Source organism: Pleurodeles waltl, chromosome 7 (genome assembly GCF_031143425.1).
Source record: "Pleurodeles waltl isolate 20211129_DDA chromosome 7, aPleWal1.hap1.20221129, whole genome shotgun sequence".
Lineage (NCBI taxonomy): Eukaryota > Metazoa > Chordata > Amphibia > Caudata > Salamandridae > Pleurodeles > Pleurodeles waltl.
The window spans coordinates 58475605-58487695 of NC_090446.1; the positions used below are offsets into that span (position 1 = coordinate 58475605).

Genomic DNA, 12091 nt, shown 5'->3' on the forward strand with positions numbered 1-12091 from the left:
GGGATAAACTCCAACAGGATGGAACATAAATTGTCAAACTGAATGGCGGTCTTACCTCATGCATAGAAGAATGCCTGTAGGCTTTCCTTTTAGCCAATCAAATTACAGTTTTAAGCACAATTATTAGTTTTAGCTGTTGAATGTTTCATTAAATGAAAAAGCATTACCAGTATCCAGGTTGATGCAGGAATCTAAGTTCCGAAGTGTAGAAAAGAAAATAGGAAGAAATTCTGTTGTTACGAATTGTTTTATTCTCATCGATAATGTTGAGAGTTTATGTTAACTTTCTTTGTATGGGGATGATACATCGGAGGAAGAAGATAAATTCCAAGAGTTGATGAGAAGCTGAGTGGTCGAATTGGTCAAATTCTGCAACATGTTATGAAGAAAATGTCACATAAAGATAGCACAAAAGTGCCAGTGTGTTCCAAGATAATTAGGATGGCTGATTGCTACGGCGATGCTAGAATCACATCTGCTGACCGGACACTTTCCTGGACAAGAGGTACCTTTGCTGGAGATTCTTTTTTGAAAGACTCATTTTATTTACTTTTTTATCTTTATGAGAGGTGCTTGAGAGGTGCTGAGTATTCTGAACTTCTTAAAGGACTGCTCTTATTCAAACTAGAACTTTTTTTAGATGCTGAAGATTCATGCCTTAGGTTCCTATGCATTGCATTAGAACCAGAGCTCCTCATGTGTTCTATTTAATTATTTAGATAGAACACTGTTATTTTCATGTGTATTCTGAATATCATATTATTGATTACTTGTTTTTATTTACTAATATGAACTGATTATTCTTTGTTCTGTAGCCTAAGAGTGGGGATAAATAACCAAAGAAACGATTAGATTAATAAAGGTGTTGAATCTATTTAAAACTGTGGTTATTGACTCCAAAGGAAATTATATTAATTGATTATTTATGCACAGTTCCAACCTATTCTCATTTGCTGTAAACAAAGATCTATCGACCCGAGAGGAGAATACCTCAGACAGCGCAGTGCGGGTCAACTCCTGGATGAGAAAAGGTAAAAGGAGTTATATGTGTAAACTTCTTCAGCTTAACTAAGATCCCATCATGCACAAGCAAGGATGAAAGAATGAGAGGTAAGGTGCATAATCCACCACCTAGTGCATAATTTGCAGATTTTACCAAAAAGAGTGGAAGGCCTTGCACAAAAGCTGACTGGTCACTGTTCAAATGCCCATTGCTGTATTTGGCTGTTAAACGACAAAATAATGCTGCCTTATTTGCAAGTTTTGCAACATAATTAAGTAAAACCTTCCACATAATTTGGTTCTCTTCTGGTCCATAATTCTAGCAGCCTGGGTATATCCAATAAAATTAATCAACAAACTCATGGTGTAATTTCCAGGTGACTAGAATGTGTCATTACGGTAGGTTCAGTGGAAGGTGAGGCTGTCCTGCATGTGTTAGCTGGAAAAAACCTCATAAAGTATGTGTTTCTGAGTCAAGGAGGGAAACCAGTACTTGATCTAGAATCTGAATGAATGGAGTTCATAGGCATGTCTTGCACTTAGTCCTTAGATACTGAGTCAGTTTTAGTGCATATTATCAAAGTTGAACCAGCATATCTCCCCCAGTGAAATTTCAGAGGAGAGATCAAATTCTTGTGAAATGTGATGGACAACAGAAGACAGTGTAGCTCACAGTGAGTGAGACTCAAACTCTGGCACACAGCCTGAGGTACATTCAGAAATTTGCTTCTTACCTGAACAAATGTAGTCAAAGTGCATTGAAAGTGCAAGAAGCATGCATAGGCAATTTAGAATACATAATTGTCGCTCTCATTGGGACTCAATATTAAAGGGTAATTTGTGTCCCGTCTGGTGAAAGAACATCATTTTACACAAGCTGGAACTTGCCTGGTGTGCTTTCTTCAGCTTTGTTGCAGAAGGGTTGGTGCAACTGGATTGATTTTTGAGTAGCTGCAATAACTCCCAATAACCTTGAGTTAAATGCTGCAGGGCCAACAAATGACTGTATATATGGAGGCGTGTGAATCGGTTTGAAAACCTGCACCAATAATATTGCATCTGGACCTGGGGACGAGGAGGTTCCTTCTCAAGGTTTGTGGAAGTGTTTCTTCTAGAACTGAGTCTTCAGCTCTGCAGATCTCTTCTTCCGCCTTCGCTCATAGCTTGATACTTTGGTGCAGATCCATTTCCTGACATTGGAACACTCTCCACTGCGAACAGGGCGATAGTTTAGGAAGGCACAGTCTAAGAAATCCTTGATGTTTAACCTGCAACATGAAGAAAAGATATTCATTGCACTGAAGAAGATTTCTATCAGCTACTGGATGCATTCTGTGAAGGATGTACGGGGCATATTTTCTATCATGTATCATAGTGCAAGGGTGCCTCACTGTGGGCAGGGTTGCTGTTGTGCAGGAAGGTGCCCCTTCCTACACAAAAAAACAGCCCTTAGAGACATAATACTCTTTATACGTGAGCTGCAGAGTGCAGCCCACATGGAAGAGGAAGTACAAGGAGTAGTAAAGAAATTCATAATCTTTACGCCTCTGTCAGGTGGCTCCTCATTTTAGCATGAACTCAGGCTTGCAAGTCTTTGTAAATCTGGATTTGCATCAAAATTAACAGGTTGATGCATGGGAATGTCTACGCTCCAGCCATGAACCCCAACTGGACACAGTAATGCAAGGCAGTGATATGCGTTGTGTTACTTTGCATTTACTAAACCATGCAAGTCATGCAAAGTGACTTTGCATGGCTTGGTAAGTGCCAAAATGATTTATGTTGGGGCTGCACCACAGAAGTCATGCAACCCCCATGGAAAATCATAGTAAATCTGGGTCAATACGTATGTGAGTACTTCAATATGGTTCCAAATTTAAAAAACGGTAATGAAAAGGAATAGGATTGGTAAGGAAGAGAATTGTGATAAGCTCATTCTGTTTTTTAGGAAATTGAATGTCAGGTGATTATGCTCCGGGTTTTGTGATTTTGATAAATAGCATTACCTTAAAAGATACAACAAAGCAGATGCAATACAACAGTGTGATATTAAACGCCTAGGAAGGGTTCCCGATGATTTGCTTGGTATTGTAGTGTCTTTAGCAGAAATGCTGCAAAGAGTGACCATATCGCGATAAGAAAAGTGTCAGATTGGGTGGAACATATAAATGAGGAGGTGGCATAGTGATGCCATTTGTGTAAATGCCTTTATGTCAATAAGTAGAATACCTATTTACATTAGGACTAAGTATCGTGACATGGTAAGGGAAGATAGCTTAAGTGGACGGCAATGACCTATCTAGTAGCTCTGATTTTCATCCTCCATCAAGTGTGTTTTCAGTACAGCTGTAAACATGGTGAGAGTGTTGGAAACTCATAGGTTAGCTTAGAGTGATGTGACATCTCCATGTCACATCACTCTAAGCTAACCTATGAGGACCCAGGAAACTGAATGATCATAACCGGGATGTAGTACCTTTTGGAGAAAGATGCTAACTGGTCCTGGTGGCTCTATATCCAGCCGGGAGAACCCAACAGCTCTGTCCTAGATGGACTGAGCATCTAGTTTAGGCAGAAAGATTTCTCAATTTTATTTTACGTTAATTCAGCGCAAACTTAACTCCATATTTATATTTTGGCACTAGACATGTCTAGCACCAAAATATTGGAGTTAAAGTCATTTTTTGGATGCGTGAACCTACTTGCGTCAATGAGATACAAGGTAGGTATTCCCATCCAAAAAATGACTCTAAGGCCCTAGCACCTTATTTATCCTCCATTGCAAAAATGGTGCATGGGAGGGAGGCAGGCCTAAATAATGATGCTGAGCATGTTAAGTGGCATTATTTAACTCCTGGGTCAGGGCAGGAGTTAGGGGACCTGTGGGCCCATTTCCATGGTGGAACACCAAGGAATAAGTCCACAGGTGCCCTCCCCAGGGTAAATATAGGTAAGTAGAGGTAGGTATTTTGTATTATTTTTTAAAGTGACATTGAGGGCCATGAAATGAGTCCCCCTAGATGGCACAGGGTGCAATGGCAATGCCCATGGGATCCTTGTCCCCTGTGCTGGCCATTGGGTGATGGGTTTGACTCTTATCTTTTATAAGACAGGAGTCATATGGCATGGTAAGAAATGATTTGGCTGGTTAGAGTCATTTTTATTGACTCTAACCAGCCTAACGTCATTTTTTGGTGCAAAACACCCTTCCCCATGCCGTCACTCCAACCCGGCTAATGTAATTTTCCTTGAAGCTAGCCTACCCTTAGCACTGGCTTGTGACATTCCTTAAATATGGCGCATGGCACAAGCCAGCGCTATACTTGTTGACGCAAAACTGCATTTGCACAGTGTTGCGTCAAAAAGTATAAATCTGGGCCAAAGTGACTCTGTTAAAATGCAGTCTTGACTGATGTTTTACATGTAAAAAGAGATCCATTTAGGATAGTGTGCCCATCAGCAGGTGGTAAAGGCTTGAGGATTAATAAAGCCTTAAGGCATGTAATTCGAGGATTACACCCTGGTCCACTCAGCTAAATAGGTATTAAAATATATGAAGGGCCTTAATAAGTGATATTTGAAGCTAAGCCAAACAGCATCTAAGTTTGGCTAACTGCTGTCCTCAATTTCAAGTAGAACAAAATGGGAACCAATTTAAAAAGGCAAATACTCTTGCACCTAGGAGTATGTATCCACTTTTTTGCTATTTACCATTTTCAAGTGGAGACCTAGATCCTGATTCAGAGTTTGGCAGATGGGTTACCCCATCACAAACTGAGGGTTATCCCGTCCGCCATATTACCTTCTCCATAGGCTATTATGGGACTGTAATATGGCGGACGGGATATCTGTGTTGTATGAGGTGATGTAAGCCCCTTCGCCAAACTATAAATCAGGGCCTTACTCCTAGGTGTAGACAATCAAATGAGGGTTAGAGCATCTTACAACAGAATTAACATATGTAAAGTTACTACTATTAACTTTTTACTTGCTGGTTTTAGATCTTTAGCACCGTTGGTGGGATCTTGCTTTGGGAAAGTATGAGGAAATTTACTAAACTTTATTATTATAATAAAAATATTTTAAACTATTTTATTGTATTATATAAATGTGAACTAATTTTAAATATGTATTAACCACAAACAAATATAATAAAATGTAACAAAATAATAATAATTAAATAAATCATTAAAAATATTAATAACAAAGATTACAAATAGTCATTTAACTTATAACTATTAATTTGTAAACAATCATTTGAAAGAAATACCCCCTTAGTAACATTTTTATTTTTAATTTAATCTTTAACAAACTTGTTTGAAAGTTATGTATTTAACTTAAATACTTTGTTTTTAAGTTTTAAACGCCATTCTTTTTATTAAATTAAAGAATAGAAAAATAACAATTTGCTAAATATTTTTACCATTATAGAGGTGGTGCTATCGCCTCTGTAGTTGTGGTTGAGTCAGGGTCCATACATAAGGCATTTAGATTGTGAATTATGGTATGCATGGATGTTTGGGATTGTGGTCCTAATCACAACTTTCGAATTTCACAGTTTTTTTGGTTTTAGTTGTAATCATAATGGGACTTCAACTGTTGTTGTTTAAGTGAATATCTGAGGTTTTATTTAAGCATATGTTCAGGGGTTATAACCATAAAGTCACTTTAACCTTTGCTTTTTATGTGAATAGTTATGTATAATGTTAGATGTAATGCTCAATTCTGTCACATAGACCTGACGAAGTTGTGGATTCCCATTCTGAGGTACCAACAAACCTCTCATTTCCATAAAGAATGGAGTTGCACCAGCAAAATGGGAGTATGTTTTGTGAACTGCAATTTCCTTATTCCTTTGTTGGTGTATGTTTTTATTAGCCTGTACCTCAAAATCTGATTCTTACATTTGCCTTAATTACACTAATTGTGGAGTAATTATTCCCCATTTGGCCACCACTCTGCTGACGCATCCCAAATTTACTACAAAGTAGCATAAATATGTGTGCAGAGCGCTCCATCCCCATGGTGGATCTCTTCGCACAGAAAAGGTAGGAGAGTTGGATGTCTGCTGCTGTTGATTTGTGAACTGTTTTTTTTATGCATCAGTAGTAGTACTGTAGTAGTACTTTGGCATACAACAAAATGTAGTTTGTGACACAGGCTCTTAGACTTGATGTTTCGTAAGGTCTTCTAGTTGGACCCTTACCAAGCAATGGCAGGTTTTGGGAGTTGCTAGTAATCTGCTTCATGACATTTTGGAAGGCAGGCCAAAACCCCATCCATCCCACGGCACTGTGCATAGGGAAGGTTGTGTGGTATCAAACTGGTTGTAGTTGTAAGTCACCTCATCAGTTGGTGGGGCCCCTGGATGGAAAAGATTTATGAAGGGACTCCGGCTCACATTCAGCAATATACATAGCCATTTAATTTCCAGGGCACTTGCTCCATATCCCAAACCATAACTGACATTATTTTATAAGTGTTTACAACTAGCTGCCAGATTCGTCAAGGGTTGTATGTGGTTATATATGGTTAGAACACATACAGTTTAGTTCTTCTATAAGTTCAACTTGGAATCCTGGACTATTAATTGAGCACAAGAATGAGGACTTACCAGTTGTTGAACTTAGCGCCATTGCTCCATTTCCAAGTCCCATCTGAATCTTTCTTCAGGCCAATCCAGTGATCAGAATCCCCCTTTTGACGCATCAAGAAATCCTTGAAAGACACAGAAACAGAAGATGAAACAAATAATAACAATCACCCACAAATCTATAACTATAATCACTACTCCTGGTTCGGTCCCATTGGGCAGTGCTCAGACACCCACGCACCCGCTATCACTAGGAGATAGTGGGTAAAGTGGAATGTGTCTTATGTTTAGAATTAAGGATCACTGGGTGGAGAATAGCGGTGCATTCCACTAACAAATTGGAGAAAACATATTGTGATCCAAGAATATTGTGTCAAAAATATTGCCCGTTCAAAAATATCATAGGATAGAATATATAAGATAACAATATATATGTGTTAGGTATAATTCTGTCTTTTAACATATTGTTCTTTATAATATTGATTTCTTTAACATAGTTGCATGAAATATTGCTGTTTAATTAACTGTATGTATGTTAGGAAGAAAGGAAGTGGATCCCTACTTTCTGAGGTGGGACTGTCAAATGGGATTCCCCTACCCTTTTGTTCCTGGACACACGTGGGAGGTCTGCACAACGAATCAATGAGAATATTTGTGGTGTCATACTTGAGTTGGTTCTAAATTTGCTTTGATGTGGGCAACTGTAGACTTTCATTTATATATTCCTGTGGAGAGTATATTTATATTTCTGAGAACTTTTGGATGAGGATATCTGTGTATATTTTGGCCACTTGGGCTGTAATTGTTGATTACTTGTATACACATTAGGCCACTAAACATCATGTGTGCCAATATGGGGTGTCCCTCCACCATCCCCCCTATATTGCCCATCAATGACTTTGGAGCCATCTGATTTATTGAATACTGAGGCCCTCACATTTATGTTCGATTGAGAGACATATTTGTATTCGATTTCCAATTGATTCGATACGTACATCTCTATTTTACAAATAACAAAAAAGGAAGGAAGTAATACTTCTACACCCACTCCACTAGAACCTGAGAAAACACAGCATGAGCTATGCCACTCTGACGGTGACCACGCCCGAGTCAGAGGACCTTCCCGGCAGCCATGCGGTATGTAGGGTAAGTTCTATGACTGAGGTCTCTGTTTGAGTTTCAAATGTGCTTTCAAGATTCTTCTTTGCAATTGATTTGGTGGCAGAGCTGCGTAAATAGAACATTATTGTTTATTTAGAAGCAGCAGATGCAGTTTGCTTGACTTACCGATATTGAAACTTTTGACTTTCACATTTGTTTGCCTACTTGGTAAGGTTCAAATTTATGAGCTTGGCTTCCGGCGTTGAGGCCAAACGGAAGGAACCATTGAGCGAACTGTTATCTCTAGTACCCCGGGGACCGCTAACAGTGCAAGTAAGAAGTGGGGGGCCTGTCAACGCAAATGAAACTGGACAGGTTACAGAAAATAGGCAAGAAGGCGTTAGCTAAATGGTGGGAATTCAAATCACTGGAAAAATATAAGGAGTGGAGCAGGTGCCTAGGGGCCACATATTTTTACAATTCCTACTACGACAACCCTGACCCAGAGATGCTAAAAGAATGGGTGGATAATTCAACGAACTGCTCCCTCAATATGATGCACATATTGATGAAGTATATGGCCACGGGTAGGGCCAAATTACATGAAGAAATTGAGAAACTTAAGAGTGAATTATCTAATGAAATCTCCAAGGAACGAGTGAATTACTTTTTGTTAAAAATTGCAAACAAAACTAGAACAACTGGAGACAGAAAAACAACTCAAATTCATTAGGAATTACAAAAATGACCCAGCTGTGTTCATCCTAACATTTCACAGAAAATCTGACTATCTTTATACTGAAGAACATTCCCTGGAAGTGCCAACCCTTGGAAGCAATGCCTTGGCTACATATGAAACCAAACATTTTCATAGCAATGCCCCTGATGCCTCGGAAATAACAATGGCACACAATGAAGGAAGAGGTTTCACTGAAGAATTCTTTAAAGCATTATCAGCTTTTAATTAAGAAAAGGACAGAAAGGACTCCGGACAGAAATTGAAGATGCAGAGGGTCCAGAGGAGGAAGAGGAGGAGGAGGGCCCAGAAAAGAGTGAGGAGAAGAAAACAAGTACTCCATGGGAAAACTAACAAGGGGAAGAGCCCATGCACCATGAATGTGGTAAATCTCGCTGATCTGATATTGACTATGGAAGAAACTGAACTGAACTGCTGTCCCTGTATTTATCATTCTGCCTATCCACTGACTTGAGTTATGTTCAGAGAAAAGTAGATTTATTACATTTTAATTGAAAACTCAAGTGAAAAAAATGGTTTGGTACTAAACTCAATCTGTTGAACATGTCTTGTGAATTCCAAATGGTTAGTAATCTAACTATTAGTGATGTTGATACAATACTAGGTTTATCATCATTGCAGATAATCATGGCATGAGGAGCCCTATTTAAACTTACCTAATTTTGACACTGAGGTAGGCATAGGTTTTCCCAATAAATTAAAACCTAAATCCACCTTCTTACTCATGATCACATGTGAGGCAAGTAATGTTGCTGAAAAGGGTGTTGTCAATGATTTGAAGAGATTAAGGTACAGGTGCTCCAGAGTAACTAGGAGGACGCTTACCTCCAGCCAATTCAGAGCACCAGAGAGTTTGAAATCATACACCAATATTGTAATACGTCGATCACATAAAAGGAAAAATGTGTTTTTTTGTGGCCAAATATAAATATCTGGAGGAAGGTAAAAGGCAGTTAGTGGATGAAACATGCTATGTGATCTCGAGCAGGTCAGAATGTAGGAAGGCTGAATTGGCTTTCTATGAGATGCCTGTTGATTAGAGAGAAAGAGTTTTTTTGGAGTGGGAAGAGTACCGGTTTTTGAAATGCGATAAACCAAGGATTCCCATTCCTTACCTCCTCCCAAACTACACAAGAGTGCCAGTAACCCACTGGGCAAGCCAGAGGTTCCCTATTGGAGAACACACGTAGGTACATTGACCATTAGATTAGACCTTTTGTTTCTACCTTGCCTACTTTCGTGAAGTGCACCACACATTTTTTGACTATCATTGGAGGCATACATTGGGAGGAAGATTTCAATATGATTACCCTTGACAATACCAGCTTGTACCCTTGTACACTTGCATAGCACATGAGGTGGGGTAAGAGCATATAGACACTTTCTTAGGGCTAGGTCCCTCTCCACATGCTACACTCAGAGATGATTTTGGAAATGATCTGTTTCTGCCTTAATAACAACTTTTTTTTATCTTTGATGGCAAAGTATAGAGGCAGCATCAAAGGGTGGTGATGGGCACTTGCTTAGCCTCAAGCTATGTGAATCTTTTTGTGGGCTGGTGGGAGGAGCAAGTGGTTATTAGTTACTCTGAGTTCACAGAACATGTGATTTTGTGGGTGAGATGTATAGATGATATTTTTATCATCTGGAAGGGTGATGAGAATTCAGGAGTGCAATTTATTGAATTTTGAATGGAAACACTTGCAATCTGCACTTTACATGCCAGGTCAGTCGACACAGAGAAGAGCTCCTGGATGTGGAGGTCATGGTTGTAGAGGACAGGCTGGAAACAATAATATTTTGTAAGCCTACTGCTGGTAATAGTCTTGTTCTTTCAACTAGTGCCCACCATCCCAATTTGGGTTACAGTATTCCGTATGCTGAACTGCTGAGGACCAAGAAAATTTGCAGCACCATGGAGGTGTTCAACCCGAAGAAAGGGATCATGCCAACTAAATTTAAGGAAAAAGGCCACTCCACCAAGATTGTGGGGCAAGCTGTGAAAATGATGAGGTGACTATAAAGAGTCTATTGTACCCATGTAGGAAAACTATAGAAAATGGCAATGAGGTGCAATTTATTATGATATTTCCTAATCAGGCATACATGATGAGAAGTATTTTGAACAAACATTGGCATGTATTACACACGGATGATACTCTTAGGAAATACATGGGTGATGCCCCTCAGATAACCTCCAGAAGATTTCACAACATAAGCAAAAATCACATTACCAGTCAGCCACTGAGAAAACAATCACAGGGTTCTTTTAGGTGCAAGAATTGCAAAGCCTGTACTAATAGCTGTGATGTGTCCAAATTTACAGTTCCCAACTGCACTAGGGAATTTGAGATTACAAAATTCAATACTTGTAACACAGAATATTGAATATATTGCCTTCTAGGTCCCTGCAACTGGATGTATGTAGGCAGTCCATTACCAAAGCAAAACGAAGGGTATTGGAACACTTAAGACTAAAAACCACAAAGATTCACAATATCTTGTAGTGCAACACTTTGCTGATACCCATTACAGCAACACAAATCTGCTCTGTTTCTTTGCGGTTGATACTATTTTACATAGCAGCAGAGATGGAAACAGAGAAAAAGCCTTATGGAGATTGGAGTCCAGACACATTCTAGATTTCAACTCCCTAGTCCTGCAGGGTTTGAATCATGATGAGGAAATGGCAGTTTATGTATAATCATATATTTGAGTTAGGTATTAGGATGTTCTTCTGTAACCCTCATGTGTGTCCAGATATTTTAACCCATTTTTAAAGATTTTTTGTACTTTGTGTTTTTCACTTAGGTTGTCTGCCCTAGGTCGAGATGTATGATATTGTTGTGGGATTGGATACTTTGGATGAGTCGTGACATTGAGAGAATGTCATATATGCCCACTTGGGTGAGACGTGCGTTTTTTCATTACTTGATCTTAGATAATATGTCGGATTGGTGATATGCTTTGCGTTTTGGGTCCTGCACCATTGGTATTATCAATTGTACTTGATGAAAGTTGGTCCTGGTATTTGGTCATAGCCAACAGAGCCACGTATAGATGTGCAACTGTGGGACACCAACCGTGCAGCGTACATGACTTCTGAACCTGATAAGCAAGATTGGCAGTCCACATGTGTAAGATGTATGCAGTTCTCTTCTTACTTATGCTTTGTAAATATGTCTGCAGGACTATAGTCTGGGGATTACACCAGTTACAATGTCTGTTGTATTTGATGCAAGTTGGTCCTGGTATGTAGACTTATCTCACAAGGGCAGCAGTACGATCATAACACTTATTATATACTAAACTGTGGGACTCTAACCGGTGCATCGTACATGACCTCTGAGCCTGAGAAAAGATATATTGTCAGTCTGTGATGTCTCTTACTAGTACCGTTTGAATATATATGCCAAAAATGCGGATATTTTTCCCCTGCACACAGTATATATTGACTGTATGTGTGGCCACGCTCTTCACAAATTTAGCCATGACATCTATTTGCTTGATGATATGTGAAGGGGGGCAAGCTATTGCACTGTATGATATTTAGTATTGGAGGGGTATGTCTATTTCATGCAATCTCTTGGTCACTTTTATTTTCATGTCCTACATTAACAACATAGTATGAGCACAGC

The 12091-nt window shown here is 39.1% G+C and overlaps 1 protein-coding gene across 2 annotated transcripts in view; it reads right to left on the bottom strand.

Moving 5' to 3' along the window:
• Positions 1-228: 228 nt before the first annotated feature.
• Positions 229-12091, bottom strand: part of LOC138303625 (early activation antigen CD69-like) — a 47438-nt gene continuing 35575 nt past the window's right edge. For both annotated transcript variants that reach the window (XM_069242921.1, XM_069242922.1), the window contains exons 4-5: positions 6617-6720; positions 229-2270 (exon numbers count right to left, since the gene is read on the bottom strand). In XM_069242921.1, the coding sequence (XP_069099022.1) occupies positions 2114-2270; positions 6617-6720 (261 nt within the window). In that variant the 3' untranslated portion in view covers positions 229-2113. The remainder of the gene's footprint in view (positions 2271-6616; positions 6721-12091) is intronic.